General features: G+C 47.2%; 5 protein-coding genes across 8 annotated transcripts in view; 1 reads left to right on the top strand and 4 right to left on the bottom strand.

The window, feature by feature from the left end:
• Nucleotides 1-1859, bottom strand: part of LOC310660841 (uncharacterized protein) — a 34217-nt gene extending 32358 nt beyond the window's left edge. Inside the window, exon 1 of the mRNA XM_083406187.1 lies at nt 1804-1859. The gene's annotated coding sequence lies outside the window, so the exon portion shown is untranslated. The remainder of the gene's footprint in view (nt 1-1803) is intronic.
• The window catches only part of LOC310660898 (uncharacterized protein), a 561482-nt gene extending 546721 nt beyond the window's left edge, over nt 1-14761 (bottom strand). Inside the window, exon 1 of the mRNA XM_083406389.1 lies at nt 14742-14761. The gene's annotated coding sequence lies outside the window, so the exon portion shown is untranslated. The remainder of the gene's footprint in view (nt 1-14741) is intronic.
• LOC310661071 (uncharacterized protein) overlaps nt 1-22344 on the top strand; it is a 57223-nt gene that overhangs the window by 1438 nt on the left and 33441 nt on the right. The window lies entirely within an intron of this gene.
• On the bottom strand, nt 6478-17801 carry LOC310660823 (uncharacterized protein). 3 transcript variants are annotated; one of them, XM_083406128.1, is made up of 7 exons: nt 17708-17801; nt 12485-12993; nt 12205-12286; nt 11873-11952; nt 9812-9938; nt 7539-9720; nt 6478-7454 (listed from the first exon to the last, which is right to left on the bottom strand). In XM_083406128.1, exons 2-7 carry the CDS (start codon nt 12899-12901, stop codon nt 6917-6919), a joined length of 3426 nt encoding a protein of 1141 aa, XP_083262254.1. In that variant the 5' UTR covers nt 12902-12993; nt 17708-17801; the 3' UTR covers nt 6478-6916. The 3 variants fall into 3 exon arrangements, with proteins under 3 accessions (XP_083262254.1, XP_083262255.1, XP_083262253.1); XM_083406129.1 differs by having other exon boundaries at nt 6478-9431; nt 9600-9720; XM_083406127.1 differs by having other exon boundaries at nt 6478-9720.
• LOC310660883 (uncharacterized protein) overlaps nt 19962-22344 on the bottom strand; it is an 85638-nt gene continuing 83255 nt past the window's right edge. Inside the window, exons 6-7 of the mRNA XM_083406357.1 lie at nt 20266-21941; nt 19962-20182 (exon numbers count right to left, since the gene is read on the bottom strand). Coding sequence (XP_083262483.1) covers nt 20533-21941 — 1409 coding nt within the window. The 3' untranslated portion in view covers nt 19962-20182; nt 20266-20532. The remainder of the gene's footprint in view (nt 20183-20265; nt 21942-22344) is intronic.

Here is a 22344-nt window from a genome sequence, read left to right as displayed (position 1 = left end):
AAGAGGGTCTCCCAGTAACTCTCAGCACTGGGGGGGGGGGGCTGCCTCTTTCACCCCCATCCCTCCCAAGGTTCCCTCCCTTCCCAGCAGGTCTTCGATTCCTTGGGTGGGGAGACCTCTGGTGGTCCTCTGTTCAGGGCTTCCTGGCCAGTCTCAGATCATTTGGACACCCGAGAGGCTGCATGTCTGAACGGGCGCACCTGGGTCAGCCAGGAGTCTGGATAAGACCCCTGTCTGATGAACGGGGGGTGGGGAAAGCTTTCCTTCTAACTGGGGGAGAAGGGAGGGTTCGCTTGCATCCGGATCATTGAAATGGAGGCAGAAAATCAGTTTATTGCAAAAGCGCCTGGATCTGGTCTTACTCAAGACCCTTGCTGAGGAAAGGGAGATTAGCCACTGGCCGGGAGTTAGTTAGGATCTCTGAGTCCAGGGAAGGTTTCTTAAGGGGTGGATTCACCCCGCCTCCTCCAAGCAGGAAGGGACCACCCACTCCTGCAGGGGGGCACTGACCCCTCCCTGGCCCAGCCAGCCCCTCCTCCCTGCTCATCCTCCTCCTCCAAGAGGGGCTAAGACTGATCCCAGCACTTAGTCCGCATCCTCCAGCCTGACTGACTGAAACTCAACAGGACCAGACTGGGCTCTGGACACCCAGGAGACTCCTCTGCTATGGCGGCAAACTCAAGTCTGGGAGGATGAAAGCCATTGCTTCCCCACAAAGCGGTGAGCAGCCTTTGCTATAATAATAATAATAATAATAATAATAATAATAATAATAATAATCTATTTGTACCCCGCCTATCTGGCTGGGTTTCCCCAGCCACTCTGGGCGGCTTCCAAAAGAATATTAAAATACTGTGATACATCAAACATTAAAAACTTCCCTAAACTGGGCTGCCTTCAGATGTCTTCTAAAAGTCTGGTAGTTGTTGTTCTCTTTGACATCTGGTGGGAGGGCCTTCCACAGGGAGCGTGCCACTACCGAGAAGGCCCTCTGCCTGGTTCCCTGTAACCTCACTTCTCGCAGTGAGGGAACCGCCAGAAGGCCCTCGGTCCTGGACCTCAGTGTCCGTGTAGAACGATGGGGGTGGAGACGCTCCTTCAGGTATACTGGACCGAGGCTGTTTAGGGCTTTAAAGTTCAGCACCAACACTTTGAATTGTGCTCGGAAACGTAGGTCTTTCAAGACTGGTGTTATATGGTCTTGGCGGCCGCTCCCAGTCACCAGGCTAGCTGCCACATTCTGGATTAGTTGTAGTTTCCTGGTCACCTTCAAAGGTGGCCCCACGTAGAGCGCATTGCAGTAGTCCAAGCGGGAGATAACTAGAGCATGCACCACCCTGGCGAGACAGTCAGCGGGCAGGGAGGGTCTCATCCTGCGTACCAGATGGAGCTGGTAGACAGCTGCCCTGGACACAGAATTGACCTGCGCCTCCATGGACAGCTGCGAGTCCAAAATGACTCCCAGGCTGCGCACCTGGTCCTTCCGGGGCACAGTTGCCCCATTCAGGACCAGGGAATCCCCCACATCAGCCCGCCCCCTGTCCCCCCCAAAACAGTACTTCTGTCTTGTCAGGATTCAACCCCAATCTGTTAGCAGCCAGTTTGCTGTAAAGGAAGAACAGGGTTGCAGACCTCTTGCAAAATCACCCGCCCCCTGGCTTTGCAGAGAGCAAGGAGGGGGCGCAGGACCCTGCACTCGCTGATCTTGGGGGGCACGCATGATCTGAACACGGCGCCCCTGCATCCTCGCCTGCAGCCCTGGGACCCCTTTCTCCGCACTGCACCCAAAGGGAAGAAACTCACCCGATTGCAGCAGGAGCCACCCAGGCAGCGAAGCTTGCAAAGGAGACACACAAAACACCCACCTCCCGCCCCCCCCCTTTGCAGGAAGTGACTTGCGAGAGAGGGAGGGGCCTTTGTTCTGGAAGACCGGTCCCCCCCCCTCCATTCTGTCCTCTCTGTAGGAATTCGGCTCAGTTCCTTTTAACCCTTGGCGAGCCGAGCGCCCCAAGCTCTCCCCCCCCCCCCCGCGTCTTCTTCCTCCCGAGGAGGAGCGCAGGAGGAGCCCCGCGCATTGCTGCCCCCCCCCCCAGATGCTGCATTTTGGGGGATCTGAGCTGGTCTCTCCCTTGGCCAGAAAAAGCTGGCAGGGAAAGCCTGCCCCCCCCCCCCCCCGTTGGGCTGCATCTCCTTTTTGGCTGTAGCCAAAACCAGACAAGGAACCAGATCCCACGTGCAGCTGAGCCACGTTCACAGATGCCCTTCCCCGCAAGGCTGCGGGCCTGGCGAGCTGAAGGATGGGGCGGTTGAAGGGGGGTTTACCTACTTGCACTATTTATCTACTTGCACTTTGACGTGCTTTCGAACTGCTAGGTTGGCAGGAGCTGGGACTGAACAACAGGAGCTCACCCCGTTGTGGGGATTCGAACAACTGATCTTCTGATCAGCAAGTCCTAGGCTCAGTGGTTTAACCCACAGTGCCACCCGTGTCCCTCAGGTCCTAGATAGCGGTTCCCAAACATTTTAGGGCCGCTGTCCCCCCCCCCCAACACCCCAGTGCCTCCTACCAGATAAAAGCATTATTCAGAATAACCATTTGCACAACCCACGAAGAAAGATAAAAACAATAAAATTCTAAACAGCAACGGTTGCATTTATTCAAAATCCAATTAAATATACGTAGTTTAATTAACTCATGACAAAACCAATGAACCTGATCAAGTGGTATCAGCTTTTCAAAGTCTGGGAGTTTACACTGCCACCCCTTTGCCTCTTAGTGCCCCCCAGGAACAAAACCCTTCAGGGGGGGGTTGCCCATTTTGGGGACGACTGTCCTAGAGGAGGCACAGGTTTTAAGTGCTGAGGTGAAGCATTCAAGGGGCGGAGCCTAAGGTTAGCGAATAGTGAGCCACATCCATTGGTAATTCCAGGCCCCCCCTGAGACAACTTGTATGTTGTTGTTTTCTAAAAAAAGGGGGGGGGGATTATATGTATATCCTAACCCATAAATACGATATTATTATCATAATACTAATGTAAACATCTTTAGCATACTACATTTTGTATTAAAAAGGTAAAGGTAAAGGGACCCCTGACCATTAGGTCCAGTCGTGACCGACTCTGGGGTTGCGGCGCTCATCTTGCTTTATTGGCCAAGGGAGCCGGCGTACAGCATCCGGGTCATGTGGCCAGCATGACTAAGCCACTTTTGGCGAACCAGAGCAGCGCACGGAAACTTGTACCTTCCTGCTGGAGTGGTACCTATTTATCTACTTGCACTTTGACGTGCTTTTGAACTGCTAGGCTGGCAGGAGCAGGGACCGAGCAACGGGAGCTCACCCCGTCGCAGGGATTCGAACGGCCAACCTTCTGATCGGCAAGACCTAGGCTCTGTGGTTTAACCGACAGCTCCACCCGCGTCCCTTAATTGTTAGAAGGTAGGTGTAAAAAGTATTCCCTGGCTTTCTAGTTTCTATCACTTGGTCCAGAGTCAATACACCTGTTTCCATTAAATTTTCCCATAGTACCATCTTTTTAGCAATTTTTAATATAGGGTTTCCCCAAAGGGCAAGTTTGGCATGCGAGTATACATCAACTTTATTTATATTAGACAACATGTTCCATATCTTTCTAACTGACCTGAATCACCTGGGATTTCAAATATTTTGATCCTAGTACAGTGGTACCTCTGGATACGAACAGGATCCGTTCCAGAGCCCCGTTCGCATCCAGAAGCGAACGGAACCTGCGTCTGCGCATGTGCAGGTCGCGATTCGCCACTTCCGCGCATGCACGTGACGTCATTTTGACCGTCTGCACATGCGCGAATGGCAAAACCCAAAAGCGATCAACCTGAAGCACATTTAACCCGAGGTATGACTGTATTCTCTAGCCCACCAAAGGGGCTGTATGTGCATCTTCTAAGGTCACCCACGTCGGAAAATTAAGACCAACAATGAGTTTCCAGTATTTAATACATGACAGTAGATATGTATAAAGTAGATAAGTATAATGTAGATAAATATAAAGGCATTTCCTAAACAGGGAGTTTATCATTTGAAAACATGAGATATAGAAACTGCAAGTCCTCTCAAAATATAAATTAATCTGGGAATTATATTCATTTTGAGAGCATTCCACCTTCTCCAAAGTGTAAGGTTCAATGACTTCTGTATATCAATATATGAAGAAATATCTTTTATTATTTTATTTATTTTAAGTGTGACTTATTTTTTTTATCTCTTGGTATTAAGTTGCCTATGTAGTGTAGAGATTTGGAACAAATCTGGAATTGATATTCCTTGAAGGAATGTGCAATCAGATTTTGGCCTACTGGCATCAATTCCGATTGGACCAATTAACAGAATAATAGAATAGAATAACCTGATATTTTACCAAAAGCATCTATCATTTGAAATAAACAATAAAACTAGTTTATATTCAAGTGTATTGTGAACTACTCTGTGAATCTCAGTGTTGTCTCATGGTGAAAGCCAAGCGTTCTAAGCAGATATTAAAAAGCGATGGCGAGATAGGATATCCTTGTTTGGTTCCTCAGGCCTGAGGAAAGGTGGCAGAGAGATTACCATTCTCTTTGACTCTTGACGTAGGTGCTTCATAATTACTTTAAGCCCTTTTAAGATATCCAAAGGAAATTCAAATTTAAGTAAAGCTACTTCCATGTACTGTTTACAGATTTTGTCAAAAGCCTTTTCAGCATCTTGCGATATAATTACAAACTGGACTTTATCTTTATTTAGATCTACCAAATCCACCACTAATCTAATATTATCTGCGGTTTGTCTCGCTTTTATAAAGCCGGTCTGGTCAGCCTTCACTGGCTATTACCTGATGAATTTGCTAGAGTCCTTCCAAAAGTGTCAAAAGCTCTTGGAAAAAATCCTCCATAAACTTAGTTGCTTGAGCCCGAGTAGGAGAATTGGTAACCCCATTACTATCCATGAGAGTTGAGATTCCAAAATAGTGAGGCTTTTACTTGAGTTGTTTTCACACAAGATGCATGTTCTCCCTCTGCTGCTGGCTTTCTAGCTGTGGCCTTGAAGCACACTCCTCCGATCCTCTCCATGGTGCTGATCCTGCCTTCCCTTCCTGACAGCTGGGGACCTGAGCACTAAGGAAGTTCTCCGGCTGGTGCGGTGGTCAGTTTCCCTTGGATAGAACACCCATGTACCACTCAAAGACTTTTCATTCTTCCACTCTCACTTCTCCTCTTCAGCAGTGCAATGCAGCAACAGCAGCAGCAAAAAAAGCTGATCCTATTCTAGGCTGCGACAGAAGCATAGTGTCTGGATTGAGGGAAGAAATAGTCACGCTGTATTCTAACTTGGTTAGACTCCACCAGAGTTCTGTGTCCAGTTTTGGGCACCACAATTTAAGAAGGATATTGACAAGCTAGAACATGCGCAGAGGAGGGTGACCAAGATGATCAAGGGTCACATGGAAGATGGAGCAAGCTTGTTTTCTGCTGCTCCAGAGGGTAGGATCCAAATGGCTACACATCAGGAAGAAAATTCTGATGGTGACCTCTCCTTCCTTGCAGGTTCATCCCCAGAGGTTGAACGACTATCTGTCAGGCATGCTTCAGTAGACACTCCAGCATTGCCATGGCCCTGGTAGTCCCTTCCAACTCTACAATTCTCTGTTTCTATGCCTCTCCTGATAGGCATCCTTTGATGGGAAGCAGGATTGTCACACTCATTGAAGCTCTTTCCGCATTGCAATAACTGAATGGTTTCCCCCTTTATGAATTATTTGATGGGAAGTGAGTTGGGCTCTCTGACCGAAGCTCCTTCCACATTCTGAGCACCGTTAGGCTTTGTCCCCTGTGGGCTGCGAGACTTGTCTTCCGGGCAAAGCTCTTCCCACATTCCAAGCACTTATATGGTGTCTCCTCCCTGTGAGTTCTTTCATGTGAAGTGAGATTCTCTTAGAACTGAAGCTCTTATATGGCTTCTGCGCTGTATGAATTCTATTTTTTTAATCATTTTTATTAGATTTTTTATTTTTTAACAATGTCTATAATCATTACATTACATTCAGATTTCAATCTTCCCCTTCCCTGCGGACTTCCCTCAACTTCCATCACTGGTTTATTACATCTTATATTACATTCTGCTGTTTATATTTACTTCTATATTGTCATATTAAGTGTCCTATTTTTTGTAAATAAAATTGCAAATGTTTATTTAAATCCTGCCAATGACTCTTTTTTTGTTGTTGCTTCTGCAGATATGATGTAAAAGGTTCCCATTCTTTTTCAAAGTCACTATTGTCTTTCCCCCGACAGTTTATCTGTTAGCTTTGCCATAGTTCATCAGCTTCTCTTGCCTTTGTTCTGTAGCCTTATGAGGCTTTGCCCTCGGGTGGGAAAAAAGTATTGCGCCCGGGAAAGGGAAAATGGGAGTCAACAGACACTCAAGGAATAGTTTCGAATAAAAAGCTTTATTTCTACCATGAGTCCAAAATAGTCCCGAGACAGGAACTTTCTGTTCATGCTAAGGAGACACATGGGGCAGAAACTTTTCAGAAGGAGGAGGGAACTGGAAGGGAAATATATACTCTGTGCAAATGGCTGTGAACTCATGTTTGTTTTGTGAACTATCACACTTGCTCCTTCTACCAGTTCATAGATGGTAGAAATAAAGCTTTTTTTCCGAAACTATTCCATGAGTGTCTGCTGACTCCCATTTTCCCTTTCCCGGGTCCAGTATTTTTTCCCACCCGAGGGCAAAGCCTCATAAGGCTACAGGGTCACCTGTCCTCACCTCCTTCAGTTCCTTTGATGATATTTCCCCAGTCTTCCAGTTCTGGAAGACTGGTACGCTGCATGAATTATTTGCTGGGAAGTGAGATGGGCGCTTCGAATGAAGCTCTTTCCACATTCTGAGCACTGGTATCATTTGTCCGCTGTATGAATTCTTCGATGGATGGAGAGCTGGGCGCTCTGACTGAACCTTTTTTTACATTCAAAGCACTCATACGGTTTCTCCCCTGTATGAAGTGTTTGATGGGCTGTTAGATTGAACTTCCAAGCGAAGCTCTTTCCACATTCCATGCACTGATAGGGTTTGTCCTTGCTGTGAGTTCTTTGATGCGAACTGAGATGGGAGTTCCGACTGAAGCTCTTTCCACATTCCAAGCACTGAAATGGCTTCTCACCTGTATGAATTCTTTGATGGGACACAAGACCAATTCTCTGACTGAATCTCTTCCCACATTCAAAGCACTCATACGGTTTCTCCCCTGTATGAAGTCTTTGATGGGCTGTTAGATTGAACTTCCAAGCGAAGCTCTTTCCACATTCCATGCACTGATATGGTTTGTCCTTGCTGTGAGTTCTTTGATGCGAACTGAGATGGGAGTTCCGACTGAAGCTCTTTCCACATTCCAAGCACTGAAATGGCTTCTCACCTGTATGAATTCTTTGATGAAAACTGAGATTTAACTTCTGGGTGAAGCTCTTTCCACATTCCAAACACTGAAATGGGTTCTCCCCTGTATGGATTCTTTGATGGGACACGAGACCAATTCTCTGACTGAATCTCTTCCCACATTCCAAGCACTCAAATGGCTTCTCCCCTGTATGAATTCTTTGATGGACGGAGAGCTGGTCGCTCTGACTGAACCTTTTTTTACATTCAAAGCACTCATACGGTTTCTCCCCTGTATGAACTCTTTGATGGGCTGTTAGATTGACCTTCCAAGCGAAGCTCTTTCCACATTCCATGCACTGATATGGTTTGTCCTTGCTATGAGTTCTTTGATGCGAACTGAGATGGGAGTTCCGACTGAAGCTCTTTCCACATTCCAAGCACTGAAATGGCTTCTCACCTGTATGAATTCTTTGATGGGACAGAAGACCAATTCTCTGACTGAATCTCTTCCCACATTCCAAGCACTCAAAGGGCTTCTCCCCTGTATGGATTCTTTGATGCCACATGAGACCAATTCTCTGACTGAATCTCTTCCCACATTCCAAGCACTTAAAGGGCTTCGCCCCTGTATGGATTCTTCGATGCCGCATGAGATCTGCTTTATGAGTGAAGCTCTTCCCACATTCCAAGCACTCAAAGGGCTTCTCCCCTGTATGGATTCTTTGATGCCGCATGAGACCAATTCTCTGACTGAATCTCTTCCCACATTCCAAGCACTCAAAGGGCTTTTCCCCTGTATGGATTCTTTGATGCCGCATGAAATCTGCTTTACGAGTGAAGCTCTTCCCACATTCCAAGCACTCAAACAGCTTCTCCCCTGTATGGATTCTTTGATGGTACACGAGACCTGCTCTTTGAATGAAGCTCTTCCCACATTCCAAACACTCAAAGGGCTTCTCCCCTGTATGAGTTCTTTGATGTGAAGCGAGACAATCCTTCCGGCTAAAGCTCTTCCCACATTCCATGCACTGATATGCTTTCTTCTCGCTGTGACTTCTTTCATGTGAAGTGAGACTGCTCTTCTGACTGAAGCTTTTTCCACATTGCAAGCACTTATACGGTTTTTCCCCTGTATGAATTCTTTGATGGGAAGTCAGACTTTCCTTCCGAATGAAGCTCTTTCCACATTCCAAGCACTGAAATGCCTTTTCCGCTGTATGAGTTGTTTGATGGGATGTGAGACTTCTTTTCTGGATGAAGCTCTTTCCACATTCCAAACACTGATATGGTTTCTCCCCTGTATGACTTATTTTATGGCCTGTGAGACTTCTTTTCTGGATGAAGCTCTTTCCACATTCCAAACACTGATATGGTTTCTCCCCTGTATGAATTCTTTGATGGGTTGTGAGATGGGCACTCTGACTGAACCTCTTTCCACATTCCAAGCACTGATATAATTTCTCCCCTGTATGAATTCTTTGATGGGAAGTCAGACTGTCCTCCCGGGTGAAGCTCCTTCCACATTCCAAACACTGATATGGTTTCTCTCCAGTATGAATTCTTTGATGAAGAGTGAAATGATGCTTCTGACTGAAGCTCTTTCCACATTTCATGCATTTATAGGGATTCTCCTTGCTGTGAGTTCTTTGATGGCCTGTGAGACTTATCTTCCGGATGAAACACTTTCCACATTCCAAACACTGATAGGGTTTCTCCCCTGTATGAATTCTTTCATGGGCTGTTAGACTGACCTTACAGGCAAAGCTCTTTCCACATTCCAAGCACTTATAGGGTTTCTCCACGCTGTGAGTTCTTTTATGGGAACGGAGATAGGATTTCCGAATGAAGCTCTTTCCACATTCAAAGCACTGATATGGTTTCTCCCCTGTATGAATTCTTTGATGAAGATTGAGATTATTCTTCCGACTGAAGCTCTTTCCACATTCCAAGCACTGATATGGTTTCTCCCCTGTATGAATTCTTTCATGGGCTGTTAGATTGACCTTCCAAGCGAAGCTCTTTCCACATTCCAAGCAGCTATAGGGTTTCTCCACGCTGTGAATTCTTTTATGGGAACGGAGATAGGATTTCTGAATGAAGCTCTTTCCACAATCCAAGCACTGATATGGTTTCTCCCCTGTATGAACTCTTTGATGAAGAGTGAGATGATCCTTCCGACTGAAGCTCTTTCCACATTCCAAGCACTGATAGGGTTTCTCCCCTGTATGAATTCTTCTGAAGCTTTCTATACACTCCAAATATTGACACCGCTTCTCCATTGTATAGATTTGGTCTCCCTCATTCTTCCTTTCTGATTCATCACCATCTGCAACAAAAAAGAAACGGATCACAGCCTCAGGGACTAAATTTCAAAAAGAATTCCAAAAGAGATATTGTAATCCAAAAGGCAGCCTTACCAAGAGACTCCATGATCCCACAATTCTCCTCCATTACTTCCTTATACAGAGCTCTTTGGTCAGGATCCAGCAACTCCCATTCCTCATCTGTGAAATGAACAGCTACATCTTCAAAGCACACCAGTCCCTAAAATAAAAAGGGAAAGGTCCCCTTCTTAGACAACATACAGATTATCTACTACACATTGCTCTGTTGTTTTCTGCCTGTTCATTGCTGTTTTGTTTTAATGTAATTGTTTTGCTGTACATTTTTATTATGGATGCATATTTTAATATTTTAACAAAACTCTTTTTGTGTGTGTATTTTAATTACTGGTATTAAGCTTTTGGGGGAATGGATGGAATGCCACATGGTGATCTTCAAATACCATATTTTCCTCTCTATAACACACACATATTTTCTCCTACAAAGTAAGGGGAAATGTCTGTGCGTGTTATTGAGCGAATGTGTGGTCCCTGGAGCCGACTGGCCCGAGTGCAGAGGCAAAAATCAGGCAAAAATCAGATCGCGCGGAGGAGGGAAGGCTGCAGAAGCGAGGCTGCTGCTTTCCTGCATTCTGCCTCAGAGTCTTACTGCCCACCCGCTTCTGTTTTCAGTTGCTGTGTTTGCTCAAACGCAACAAAGAGCAGGGAAATCCCCTGTCCTCCTGGCAAGCAGAGGGGAAAGGAAAGGATCGCGTCCTTCCTTCTAATTCCTTCCTAGTCACACTGCGCGCAGGCTCCAGCCCACCCGGCTCAGGTTCCGTCGGCTATGAGCGCAGCCAACAGCCACCACCTCCTCCTCTCCGTGCTCCGGTGCTGCTGCTGCTGCGTCCAGCATTCTAGGGACTCGCAGGCAGCCAGAAAACATGCAGGTGGGAGGGGGGGGGGAGTCTGGCTTGGGAGGGGGAAACTTTTGCCTTCCTTTCCTCCCTCCCATTAAACCCCTCTCCTGCATTGTTAGGCAGCTGCTTCTCCTTACACCCCACTTGTGCTCCTTGTCCCTTTCGTTTTTCCTTCCCTCCCCACTTAAAACGTGGTTACAAAGCACGGATCCACATGGATCCTCAGGATCTTTGCATTGGGTCACCCCAAATTCACCATCAGATCACATAGCATGTCCATGGCTACAGCCTGCAACAAAAAAACCACGCACCCACTGTTGCCTGGGGCTGCAATGGTGAAAAAACATGGTTAGAAAGCATGGATCAACATTGATCCTCAGAATCTTTGCATTGGGTCACCCCAAATTCACCATCAGATCACATAGCATGTCCATGGCTACAGCCTACACCAAAAAAATCACGCACCCACTGTTGCTTGGGGCTGCAATGGTGCAAAAACATGGTTACAAAGAATGGATCCACATGGATCCTCAGGATCTTTGCATTGGGTCGCCCCAAATTCACCATCAGATCACATAGCATGTCCATGGCTACAGCCTGCACCAAAAAAATCACGCACCCACTGTTGCCTGGGGCTGCAATGGTGCAAAAACCTGGTTACAATGCGCAGATCCACATGGATTCTCAGGATTTTGGATTGGGCCGCCCCAAACTCACCATCAAATCACATGTCTGTGGCCACAGCATGAAGCACAAAAATGATACATTCACATTTTCTTTCAGAATTTGTCAACTATTTAGAAGCCTATTTTAGCATTAAATGTTAAATCTGTAAATAAAACTGCAACTACTGATAAATAATACAGTGGTACCTCGTATTACATACGCTTCAGGTTAAAGACTCCGCTAACCCAGAAATAGTGCTTCAGGTTAAGAACTTTGCTTCAGGATAAGAACAGAAATCATGCTCCGGTGGCGCGGCAGCAGCAGGAGGCCCCATTAGCTAAAGTGGTGCTTCAGGTTAAGAACAGTTTCAGGTTAAGAACAGACCTCCAGAACGAATTAAGTACGTAACCAGAGGTACCACTGTATTAGCAACATTCAGGAGGCTAGTCAACGTGAGGTGATTGTTCACCATTCTCAGAACATAAGGCTCCTGCAATGGCCTTTACAGCCAAGAGAAGGAGGAGAGAGATTCATTAGGGACTCTTTCGCCACAATCCTTCATTCTCCCTACCTGATCTGGTTCCATGGCTGCTGCATCTCTGCCTTCATGCAAAGATGGATAAGCATCTCTTGCCAGCATCATTCTGTCACCTGTGAGAGACAAAGGTAAGTGGCAGGCCATTTTCACATGCTTCTCTTAGAGGTGAAGCAGTGCATCTCTAACTACAGGTGGGCCTGTAAAAAAGTCTCACCTACTGAGTGCATTTTGACATTTGTATCTTAGCTATGTAAAAATACATGTCCCCACTTTGGGCTCTTGGCCCCTAGTGTCCTCCCCACAGATTAGTGGCAGAATCTACAGAATGTGTGACCAAATGGGGAAAAACCCTCCTTCCTCCTTACCCAGTGGTCTCTCTTTGGTCTCCAATGGAGTCATCTCTGCCTCAGAGGAATCCAGGCCCGTTTCTGCAAAGATAATCTTTCCCTGAAAGGGCAAAAGGGATTGGAAGCAGAATGGAGAGAAACATTAGAAAAGGACTGGGAGAGGCAAACGCTTTAGGGGTACCTGATCTCATTCCTTGGAGGCTTTCCAAAAAAGGTTGGGGGATTAAGAGAGAATTTTGGGATACTCTCTCTCATGTTCAGAGCCCCTCTGGAATATCCAGAGAAAAGTCTCTCTCACCTGCTTTCTCTCTGCCTGCTTCCTCTCCTCTGCCTGACTCAGGAGGAATCCTTCGGCCAGGGCCACCGCCTGGGAACTGGTCTCTGCTCCACATTCCCTCACCCAGCTCTCCATCTCTGGTGGAAGGACAGCCAGGAACTGCTCCAAGATCACCAGGTCCAGCATCTCAGCTTTTGTGTGCCTTTCTGGCTTCAGCCACTGATGGTCAAGGTGGTGGAGTCGCCTGCAAACCTCTCGAGGTCCTTTGGCCTCCTGGAAGCGGAACTGCCTCAACTGCTGGCTCTGCACATCTGAGTGGAGGGTGTCCTCCTCACGCAGGATCTTCAGCAGAGAGTTTTCCCAGATTCCACCGCTGCTCCCAGTTTGGATGGCATGGCCTCTTCCTGCTTCTGGGCCAGCGGACTCTGATTCATCCATCTGGGCTCTGTGGAATCCCCCAAGAGATCGGAAGAAAGCTCTTGGTCCTACTGCCAAGTTCTGTCTGTCCTAAGTAGAGGCCTTTGCAAATCCTACAAAGCAAATACATAGTTCTGTTATGAAATTGATACACAGCCAGGAAAAGAAGAAGATTTCCGGAATATTATTTGGAACCAGGGCTGGACTGCAACACAGCCCAGACTCTGAACTTTCTTTTTCAAAAAAGGAAAAGGAGAAGCCGGCGTCCAGCCCTACTAGACGTTACTATGCAAAATGTGCAGGAAACATTGGGAAGCTCTGTCAAATGAATCAGCCTAGTTGCTCCTGCCTTTCAGTGTTTTCAGTCAATGAAAGAAGTCAGAACTGTGATTGACAAGTGAGTCATTTCTACAAGTCTAATTTTGACACTAGGCTAGGGCCTCTGCAGCCGCTGCAACCTTCCAACAGTTTGACCTCATCCCCAAAGGCACACTCTCCCATTGTCTCCTGAGACAAATGGCTGCCAACCAACCAACCAACCAACCAACCCACCCTGGGATCCTCAAGAGCTGCTCTCCCTCCCTCCCACAGTGCAGTGACCATTTCCTTCCTGCTTCTGTCTCGTTTTCTAGCCACTTGGAATGTGCAAAGTTCTCAAGACAAACTGCTGGGGTGGAATCCCTTTTTCTTAGGTCTGAGGGCCAAAGGATAGCACTATAAACAAGTGAGAAGGGCTCACATTCCTCCTATGATTGTAAATAAATTCTCTGTTTGGAAGTGCCCCTTTCCAGCTCCGGCCAGCTTGCCCACCACTGTCCCCTTGGAGCAGAGATGACATGGCCAGGGTACTCTCTGCTGTGGATCAGATAGGATCATCGCAATGCCCTCTAAGTGGAACTGCTCTTGAGGAAGGTTCAGAATCTGCAAGAGATTGTTGGCTGGGCTCCCTTTCTTTATTAAAGGCATTTATTTCCCCCCTTTTTCTCCAAGGAGCATCCATGGGTCTACCCCATCTCATTGAATGTCTCCCATTACAACCCCTGAGAACACATTTAATTCCTGTTTTAAAAGAGCTGCATTGGTGGTCCCTTCATTTCCAGGTCCAGGAGTATAATATAATATAATAATAGGAATAATATAATAATAGGAATTTATTATTTATACCTCACCCATCTGGCTGGGTTTCCCCAGCCCCTCTGGGAGGCTCCCAACCAAATATTAAAAACACAATACAGCATTAAACATTAAAAACTGCCCTAAACAGGGAGGGGTTCACTTAGCCCCCCCCCCAATATGTGAAGAACCACCTTCTTCCCTACAGATCCTTTTGGCTGAGGGGGCCCTCTTGGTAGCTTCACCCCCTTGAGAGTCTTGGGTGGGGGTGGCCCAAAAGAAGGCATCCTGGGGGCAGACCCCCCCTTGGGGGATTCCCTCCCCACACAGGCACCTCCCCCTCTTTCCCAAGGCCTCTGACAACGGAGGACCCAGCCTATTCCTCTGACTGTTATTTGTTTTGACGTTTAAATATATTTTAAAATGGTTGCAATCTGCTCTGGAACAGTGGTAATAGTAGTGAAAATACCAACAAACAATAATAATAATAATAATAACATAAAGCCTCAAGCATGGGGAAAAAGCCTCAAGTTACACACAGACCTTCCAGAAACGGCTGTGTGTCTGTTTGTGTGTTTGGAATCTGCAGTTTTGAGCATTTGCCTCAATCTCAGGCGGTGACCTCTAATAATGAACCATATGTTGCAAATATTCCTGTAAACTAATTGTGAAATACAAATGACAAGAGAAGACTCGGTCAATTTATCTGTATCCTTTCTTATTCCTAATTTTCTCCTTTTGCTTCAACCCATGAGGTATTTTCCCTCAGAGCCAGAGCAGAGTGTGGGGCTGCAGGACCTCCGAGGTTCCAGCAGAGGGCGGAAGCCTCTCCCTCTCTGATTGGCTGCCAGCCCTTTTGGAGGGAAAACCCAAGAAGCCCTTTCTGAGGGAGAGAGTTGGGCAGGGCCTGATCTGAGAGGGGTATTATTATTATTATTATTATTATTCGGAGAGGCTCTTTTCTGAGAGAGAACTGGCTCTGATCTGGGGAGAATCTCTCTAGCCAGAAGAAGGAGTCGCACAGCTTAGAGAGGAAGAAGACCCAGTGGAGGGTCTGGGGAGAATATGGAGGCAGGATTTAATCTGGAGGGAGTGTTGTTAGGAAATGGCCTGTGAGGGACACTGGAGCCAGAGTGGAGTGTGGGGCTGCAGTGCCCCCGAGGTTCCAGCAGAGGGCGGAAGCCTCTCTCTCTCTGATTGGCTGCCAGCCCTTTTGGAGGGAAAATCCAAGGAGCCCTTTCTGAGGGAAAGAGTTGGACAGGGCCTGATCAGAGAGGGGAGGTGCCGATTTTATTATTATTTTATAACAATAGTAATTATTATTATTCAGAGAGGCTCTGAGGGAAGAATCTCTCTAGCCAGAAGAAGGAGTCTCACAGCTTAGATAGGAAGAAGACCCAGTGGAGGGTCTGGGAGAGTATGGAGGCAGGATTTACCTTTTTTCTTGCTCTATAAGACTCACTTTTCCTCTCCTAAAAAGTAAGCGGAAATGTGTGTGCGTCTTATGGAGCGAATGCAGACTGCACAGCTATCCCAGAAGCCAGAACAGCAAGAGGGATTGCTGCTTTCGCTGCGCAGCAATCCCTCTTGCTGTTCTGGCTTCTGAGATTCAGAATAATTTCTATTTAGTTTAAGTAATAATCTAACTTTTATTTGAAAGAATGCACCTCCTGACCCCAAATTTGTTTCACAAACTTATTTTTTTGTAAATAAAACTGTTCTTCTTCGTTCAGCTCTTTCCTAAGACTCTAAATCACTAAGTTTCCCCTCTCACAAGATCCTCACAAGGTAGCCTGTGGGAAATTGCAGAAATCCGTGTAATTTGCATACCATGAGGTGGGTCCTCTATATTTAATGGGGGGCAGTTAGCGGGGTGAATCCACTCCTTTATTAGCTGATGGTCATTGGTGGGATCCAAGAGCCCAAAGCAGGGTGCATCAATTTTCACATAACTAAAATATGAAATGGCTGCCAGTGTCCAAATGTGAGGCTTTTTCTGTGGCCCATCTCTCGTTCGCCATGCACAGCTCCACCTCTGACTTCTCATTCACCTTTCTGTCTCACAGATGGCGGAGTGTTTCTGGCAAGACCACCTCATCCATCTTTCCTTGGTGGCGGAGGAGAAGTCGCGGCTGTGGAACCAGATGAGGTGGGGGGGGGAGAGAGGCCGGGGGGTGTAACGAGGTGGGTCTGCTATATTTAATGGGGGCCAGTTGGCGGGGTGAATCCACTACACATGGAGGGGGGGAGGTAAAGCCTAATACTCAACTGTCCCTCAGACCTTGTGGGGGGCTGGACTATATTTTTTTCGGGGGAATGAACGAATTCCTATGCCCCACAAATAACCCAGAGATGCATTTTCAATAAAAGGACACATTCTCGATTCACCCCGCCTCCTCCAAGCAGGAAGGGAGCACCCACTCCTGCAGGGAGGCCCTGACCCCTCCCTGGCCCAGCCAGCCCCTCCTCCCTGCTCTTCCTCCTCCTCCAAGAGGGGCTAAGACTGATCCCAGCACTTAGTCCGCATCCTCCAGCCTGACTGACTGAAACTCAACAGGACCAGACTGGGCTCTGGACACCCAGGAGACTCCTCTGCTATGGCGGCAAACTCAAGTCTGGGAGGATGAAAGCCATTGCTTCCCCACAAAGCGGTGAGCAGCCTTTGCAATAAATAATAATAATAATAATAATAATAATAATAAATCTATTTGTACCCCGCCTATCTGGCTGGGTTTCCCCAGCTACTCTGGGCGGCTTCCAAAAGAATATTAAAATACTGTGATACATCAAACATTAAAAGCTTCCCTAAACTGGGCTGCCTTCAGATGTCTTCTAAAAGTCTGGTAGTTGTTGTTCTCTTTGACATCTGGTGGGAGGGCGTTCCACAGGGAGGGCGCCACTACCGAGAAGGCCCTCTGCCTGGTTCCCTGTAACCTCACTTCTCGCAGTGAGGGAACCGCCAGAAGGCCCTCGGTCCTGGACCTCAGTGTCCGTGTAGAACGATGGGGGTGGAGACGCTCCTTCAGGTATACTGGACCGAGGCTGTTTAGGGCTTTAAAGTTCAGCACCAACACTTTGAATTGTGCTCGGAAACGTAGGTCTTTCAAGACCGGTGTTATATGGTCTTGGCGGCCGCTCCCAGTCCCCAGTCTAGCTGCCGCATTCTGGATTAGTTGTAGTTTCTGGGTCACCTTCAAAGGTAGCCCCACATAGAGCCCATTGCAGTAGTCCAAGCGGGAGATAACTAGAGCATGCACCACTCTGGCGAGACAGTCTGCGGGCAGATAGGGTCTCATCCTGCGTACCAGATGGAGCTGGTAGACAGCTGCCCTGGACACAGAATTGACCTGTGCCTCCATGGACAGCTGCGAGTCCAAAATGACTCCCAGGCTGCACACCTGGTCCTTCAGGGACACAGTTGCCCCATTCAGGACCAGGGAGTCCCCCACACCCGCCCATACCCTGTCCCCCAAAAACAGTACTTCTGTCTTGTCAGGATTCAACCTCAATCTGTTAGCCGCCAGTTTGCTGTAAAGGAAGAACAGGGTTGCAGCCCTCCTGCAAAACCACCCGCCCCCCGGCTTTGCAGGGAGCAAGGAGGGGGCGCAGGACCCTGGGGGGCACGCATGATCTGAACACGGCCCCCCTGCATCCCCGCCTGCAGCCCTGGGACCCCCTTCTCCCCCAAAGGGAGGAGAGAGAGAGGAGACTCACCCGATTGCAGCAGGAGCCACCCAGGCAGCGAAGCTTGCAAAGGAGACACACAAAACACCCACCGCCCGCCCCCCGCCCCTTGCAGGAAGTGACTTGGTAGAGAGGGAGGGGCCTTTGTTCTGGAAGACCGGTCCCCCCCCCCCATTCTGTCCTCTCCGTAGGAATGCGGCTCAGTTCCTTTTAACCCTTGGCGAGCCGAGCGCCCCAAGCTCACCCCCACCCCCACCCCGCTCTCTGAGTTTTCTTCCTCCAGAGCCGGAGCGCAGGAGGAGCCCCGCGCATTCCACACCCCCAGAGATGCTGCATTTTGGGGGATCTGAGCTGGTCTCTCCCTTGGCCAGAAAAAGCTGGCAGGGGAAGCCTGCCCCCCCCCCCGTTGGGCTGCATCTCCTTTCATCCCCATCCTCGCCTCCTGCTTGGCTGTACCCAAAACCAGACAAGAAGGAACCAGATCCCACGTGCAGCTGAGCCACGTTCACGGATCGCCCTTCCCCGCAAGGCTGCGGGCCTGGCGAGTTGAAGGATGGGGCGGTTGAAGGGGGTGGATGGGAGGGTCCCACCCCTTCAAGGCAGCGTCCCTGTCCCACCCCCTTCCTTCCTTCCTTCCTTCCTTCCTTCCTTCCAGTCTTCTGGGGGCCTGATCCTGGCTGCGATGCTTTGGAGGGGGCCTTTGTCAGATGGGGATGTGCGCGTGAGTCTTGGGGGGGGGGGGCTGAGCATAAAGGATGGAAGCAAGCGGAGAAGCCTTTTCCTGCTGACTGACACACACACACACACACACACACACACACACACACACACACACACTTCTACCGGCTGGGAAGACATCGTGGCCCTTGCCTCTGGATCTGGGAGGCTGTAAAGGATGATAGGAGGGGGCAGAGGGGGGAATTTGGCAAAGGAAGCAGAGTAAGGGCTGCAAAAAAGAGGGGAATCTAGTCTTTTCTGGGAGTGAGCTAGTTTACTGGATAGTTAAAAGAGAGGGCACTGTACAATAATGGGGATCTAGCGGGGGGGGCTGTTGGGGCTCCGTGCAGCCTTACAGTTAGGGAGAGCAGATTGGGGAGCTGGGAGGGGAAGCGGAAGTGGCCCGTCCCAGGTGAAGCCCGAGTCTCAGGAGTCTGCACCTCCTTCTTTGCAGCCCAGGAAGACACCTCTGCCACTGTAATCCACTGGTCTACAGATGCCTCAGAGGGTTGAGACGCTGGGGAGATGTCCTGAGGGTCTGAAGTCCCAGGTCCTTGATAGCGGTTCCCAAACATTTTTGGGCCGCAGCCCCCTCCCAACACCCCTAGTCCCTCTTACCACATAAAAGCATTATTCAGAATAGCTGTTTGCACAACCCACTAAGAAAGATAAAAGCACAATAAAATTCTAAACAGCAACGTTTGCACATTTATTCAAAATCCAATTAAATATACAGTGGTACCTCGGGTTAAGTACTTAATTCATTCCGGAGGTCCGTTCTTAACCTGAAGCACCACTTTAGGTAATGGGGCCTCCTGCTGCTTCCGTGCCACCAGAGCACGATTTCTGTTCTCATCCTGAAGCAAAGTTCTTAACCTGAAACACTATTTCTGGGTTAGCGGAGTCTGTAACCTGAAGCATATGTAACCCAATGTACCACTCTACATAGTTTAATTAATTCATGACAAAACCAATGAACTTGATCAAGTGGTATCAGCTTTTCAAAGCCTGGGAGTTGTGTACACTGCCACCCTTTTGCCTCTTAGTGCCCCCAGGAACAAAAGCCTTCGGGGGGGGGGTGTCGCTCACTTTGGGTACAACTGTCCTAGAGGAGGCACAGGCTTTAACTGTTGAGGTGGAGTCAAGGGGCAGAGCCTAAGGTTAGCGAATAGTGAGCCACATCCATTGGTAATTCCAGGCCACCCCTGAGACAACTTGTATGTTGTTGTTTTTCAAAAAGGGGGGGCTTATATGTATATCCTAACCCATAAATATGATATTATTATCATAATACTAATGTAAACATATTTAGCCTACTACATTTTGTATTAATTTGTTCCAAATATTGTCATATTTACAAGCAGAGTCTACGTCTGTAAGCAGTCTGTCCATAAATTACAAGTGCTATCATTATTAATCCGCTGATTAAAGGAGATCATGACTTTGTTCTTCCAGTTCATCAATATCAGTCACTTAGCTACCATTTTCGTTGTCCCGTTAACTTGCATATAGTAGGTATTTAGTTCACAAAAATATTCTCTGCTGAAAATTTCTCTGGGACAGAGCAATGGGAGCTCACCGCTATCAAGTGGATTTGAACCACCAGCCTTCTGAATGGCAAGCCCAAGAGACTATAAACCAATGTATCAGGGAGACATTGTCCTTACGACATCTCCAGCATAATGCAACCTTAGCAAATCCTTTTTATACAGACCTCTATGTGGAGTCCAATAGATTCTAAAATACGTTCCCACTGTGCAAGTAATATTGACATTTCTCTGACTGAAGCTCCTTCCACATTCAAAGCACTGATGTGGTTTCTCCCTTTAAGAATCATTTGGTGGACTGTGAGGGTGGCACTATGACTGAACCTTTTTCCACATTCAAAGCACTGATACAGTTTCTCCCCTTTATGAATTCTTCGATGGGAAGTGAGACTTTCCTTCTTGGTGAAACTCTTGTCACATTTTGAGAACTGATATGCTTTGTTCCATGTGTGAATTCTTTGATGGGAAATGAGAGTTACTTTATGGGTGAAGCTTTTCCCACATTCTTTTTTAAATCACTGTATGTATTCTTTGATGCACCTAAAGAACGGCACTCTGACTGAAGCTTTTTCCACATTCCGAGAACTGGTATCATTTGTCCCCTATGTGAATTCTTTGATGGACTAAGAGCTTGGCGCTATGACTGAACCTTTTTTTACATTCAAAGCACTGATACGGTTTCTCCCCTGTATGAGTTCTTTCATGGGAAGTGAGACTTCCCTTCTGGGTAAAGCTCTTACCACATTCCATGCACGAATAAGGTTTCTCCTTGCTGTGAGTTCTTTTATGGGAACTGAGATGTGAGTTCCGACTGAAGCTCTTTCCACATTCCAAGCACTGAAATGGCTTCTCCCCTGTATGAATTTTTTTATGGGAAATGAGAGATAATTTAATGGTGAAGCTCCTTCCACATTCCATGCACTGAAATGGCTTCTCTCCTGTATGAACTCTTTGATGGTTCTTAAGGCTAGCACTGTGACTAAAGCTCTTTCCACATTCCAAGCAATGAAATGGCTTCTCACCTGTATGGATTCTTTGATGGGACATGAGACCTGCTCTTTGACTGAATCTCTTCCCACATTCCAAGCACTGAAATGGCTTCTCCCCTGTATGAATTCTGTGATGGAAAGTGAGATTTAATTTCTTGGTGAAGCTCTTCCCACATTCCATACACTGAAATGGCGTCTCCCCTGTATGAATTATTTGATGCGCTTTAAGGTTGACACTCTGAGTGAAGCTCTTTCCACATTCAAAGCACTTATATGGTTTCTCCTCACTGTGAGTTATTTGATGGGAACTGAGATAAGATTTCCGACTGAAGCTTTTTCCACATTCCAAGCATTGATACGGTTTTTCCCCTTTATGAGTTCTTTGATGAGAAGTGAGAATTTCCTTCTGAGTGAAGCTCTTTCCACATTCCAAGCACTGATATGGTTTCTCCCCTGTATGAGTTCTTTGATGTAAAGTCAGACTAGTCTTCCAACTGAAGCTCCTTCCACATTCCAAGCACTTATACGGTTTTTCCCCTGTATGAATTCTTTGATGGAAAGTCAGATTTTCCTTCCGGGTGAAGCTCTTTCCACATTCCAAACAGTGAAATGCCTTTTCTGCCGTATGAGTTGTTTGATGAGATGTGAGATGGACCCTCTGACTGAACCTCTTTCCACATTCCATGCACTGAAATGGTTTCTCTCCTGTATGAATTCTTTGATGGGACCTGAGACCTGTGCTCTGACTGAAGCTCCTTCCACATTCCAAGCACTGATATGGTTTCTCCTGCGTATGAATTCTTAGATGAAGAGTGAGACTATCCTTCCGACTGAAGCTCTTCCCACATTCCAAGCACTGATAGGATTTCTTCCTAAAGAGATTTCTTTGGAGGGGAGTGGAATGAGAGCTCTGACTTAAGCTCTCTATACACTCCAAATAGGTATATCGCTTCTCCATTGTGTAGACTTTGTCATGGTCAGCCTTGTTCTTCATTTCCGAAACATCACCATCTGTAACAAAGAGAGAAACAGATCACAGCTTTAGGAAGAAAGGCAGCCCTCAATTATTGAACAATGCTAATTAATCCTTGGGACAGAGGAAGAACTGAAGGGAATTAAATGTAAGGTCTTACTACAAGCTTCACAGCTTTTGTTGACAGGCATTAATGAACATATTTATGGAACCTGAATGTCAGGAGTGGGGCAGCAATAAATCACACCGAGTAAGTGAAGTTAACTCTTTATGAGAAGAAACAGGCTGCTCAGAAGTGTCAGGCTACACGATCACAGCAACACTTCTCAGTAGGTCTTGCCCCAATGACTCTAAGATTCTATGATTCCAACATCAGTCATCTCTTTGGTAAATCAAAAACTAACAGAAGCTACTTCAACTTCCCAAACATCTCTAAAGCCT

Source organism: Podarcis tiliguerta (assembly GCF_965153285.1).
Source record: "Podarcis tiliguerta genome assembly, chromosome: 12".
Classification (NCBI taxonomy): Eukaryota; Metazoa; Chordata; class Lepidosauria; order Squamata; family Lacertidae; genus Podarcis; species Podarcis tiliguerta.
The sequence above is the reverse complement of the archived record's forward strand: the minus strand, read 5'-3'. Positions and strand labels throughout refer to the sequence as shown.